Below are 2,500 nucleotides of genomic sequence, written 5' to 3'. Positions count from 1 at the left end.
GCAAGGTGGATAATGTGCACACACACATACACACACACACACACATTAGCACAACATGGGGGCGCAACAGTACAGACTAATTATCCCATTATCATTTTCATCGCCAGTCTCATTTGAATTTCAAATTCTGAAGTCCGAATTTTTATTCGAAGGGATACAACCCAATTTCCGCTTTATTTACTTACAGGACAACAGGATGGACATTACTGCCCAGGGCAAGCATTATTAATTGGTGCACTAGATATTTTGATAAACTACAATAACAAGGTTGAACTAAGGATGGACCCACTATTGTGCTGGGAATTTCAACAACTTCAATGGCGGCTCATACATACATACATACATACACACATAATATATATACATATATATATATATATATATATATATATATATATATATATATATATATATATATATATATATATATATTTCCATTTATCGTATATATACATATATATGGATATATGTATAAATATGTATATATGTGTATATATATACATACATACATACATACACATACATACATATAGAGTTGTTTTCCTTTTACAAAGAGTGTCTACAGAAGCAGTGAAGCTATTATGAGACCCGTGGCATTCTGCAACCTCCAAAACCAAGTAACTACCACGTACAGGAGTCAATACTTGGAACAACACAGACGCGTTAGGTTTCGATAAAACGAGTCAATAAAAGACATGAAAAAACATTACAGACTTTCTATATATATAAAATGTTTTTCGTTTCATTACACTTACCTTCTCCACTTATTCGCGTTGAAACTCAGCCATGATTAAAGAATATTACATTTCAAAGCATTGGAAAACTCATAAAATACACGAGAGAGAGAGAGAGAGAGAGAGAGAGAGAGAGAGAGAGAGAGAGAGAGAGAGTCCTAAACTGAAAGGGACAAATTTAACTACAAATAAAATTTGGAATTGTACGAGAGAGAGAGAGAGAGAGAGAGAGAGAGAGAGAGAGAGAGAGAGAGAGAGAGAGAGAGAGAGAGAATCATAAACTGAAAGGGACAGATTTAACTGCAAATAAAATTTGGAATTATAAAGAGAGAGAGAGAGAGAGAGAGAGAGAGAGAGAGACTTAAATTTAAAGAGACAGAGATTTAACTACAAATGAAGCATTTGGAATTATAAGAGAGAGAGAGAGAGAGAGAGCCAAAACAGAAGACATCTGATAGCAACTCACGTGTCAGATAGAGGACGGCAGCGAGAGCACCAAGGACTAGTAGCACCAGCAGTAGGACCGCCACCAGGAGGCAGGCCCTTCGCCGCCCGCCCTCCCCCCTCAGGAACTTGACCTTCCACGCCCGGAAAAGTCCCTGGCGTTTCAACTTGGCCGGCGTGGAGGAGGACGACGACGACGAAGTGGAGGCCACGACTCCCCCCGAGCTGACTCCTCCTCCTTTGCCGTGGTGGTGGTGGTGGTGGCGACCCGAGGACCTCATCGAGTGGGTGGTGTTATGGGCGGGCGTGGGTGGAGTATGGGCGGCCTCTCGTGACAGCAGGGCGGAAACAGTCGGCAGGGTGGAGGAGGAAGTGGAGTTGCCACAGGAGTCGGACCGGACGAGGTACTTGGCCGGCATGGTGGCGCCGGCCGCCGTGGCGCGCAGAGACGCCCTCGCGTTGTTGTAGCCCAGGGTGGGCGTCCCGGCGCTGCCCTCCCGCGGGTACAGGTGAGGCTGGGCGTAGATGGGCTCCGTGCTGGAGTAGTCGCTGCCGCCGTAGTGGTAGTCGGGCCGCTGGTCCAGGGTGGGGTCGTAGTGGTGTTCCCTGGGGTCCATCTCTGGGTGACTTCTGGTCTCCAGATGGTGGTGCTGCTGTGGATGCTGTGGATGCTGCGGATGCTGCTGCTGCTCCCGGAGGTCGATATGCCGCTGCCGATGCTCGAGGTGGTGGTCTCTGTGGTCTAGCTGGTCGCCCCGATGCCCAGGGCACTGGTAGACGTGGTCGTGGCCTCTCGGGGCCTCGCAGGAATACAGATACTCGTGCGAAGGGGGACTGTTGAGATGGCCGGAGTACATGGGGGGCATGGAGGGGTCTGGGTACAGGGTGGTCGTCGTCGTGGTCGAGTGGATGCCACCGGGCGATGCCCCGGGCACGCTGGAGACCTGCACTATCGTCCCTGGGACCATGCCGGCGGGGACCATGCCCCCGGGAACCATGCCCCCTGGAACACCCGTGACGCCCAAAACGCGGCCGTTATGGACGTGGGTGACGTGCTGTGATCCTCCCATACCTCCACCTCCTCTATCCCCTCCACCCCCTCCCCCTCCTCCTCCACCTCCCCCGGCGCCACCGCCTCCCCTTGGGGCATGGCCGTGGGCACTGTGGATGGAGGGAAGATGGTGCTGGCGCCTTTGGGACATGGTGAGAGGGCTGCTGCGGCTGTGGCTGTGGCCCCTCACGCTCTCGTAGACGGACTGGTCGCTGTCCAGGAACGCCGGGTTCTCCATCTGGAACGGAACGATGATAAAAATAATAATAAT

At 50.4% G+C, this 2,500-nt stretch overlaps 1 protein-coding gene across 6 annotated transcripts in view; it reads right to left on the bottom strand.

Annotated features, from left to right (window-relative positions):
• Positions 1–2,500, bottom strand: part of LOC136834774 (uncharacterized) — a 660,322-nt gene that overhangs the window by 532,699 nt on the left and 125,123 nt on the right. For all 6 annotated transcript variants that reach the window (XM_067097409.1, XM_067097410.1, XM_067097406.1 and 3 more), the window contains exon 2: positions 1,201–2,467. In XM_067097409.1, the coding sequence (XP_066953510.1) occupies positions 1,201–2,467 (1,267 nt within the window). The remainder of the gene's footprint in view (positions 1–1,200; positions 2,468–2,500) is intronic.

The sequence above is a fragment of the Macrobrachium rosenbergii genome, chromosome 54 (assembly GCF_040412425.1).
Source record: "Macrobrachium rosenbergii isolate ZJJX-2024 chromosome 54, ASM4041242v1, whole genome shotgun sequence".
Lineage (NCBI taxonomy): Eukaryota > Metazoa > Arthropoda > Malacostraca > Decapoda > Palaemonidae > Macrobrachium > Macrobrachium rosenbergii.
Note: the sequence above shows the minus strand (reverse complement) of the source record. Positions and strands in the feature narration are given on the sequence as shown.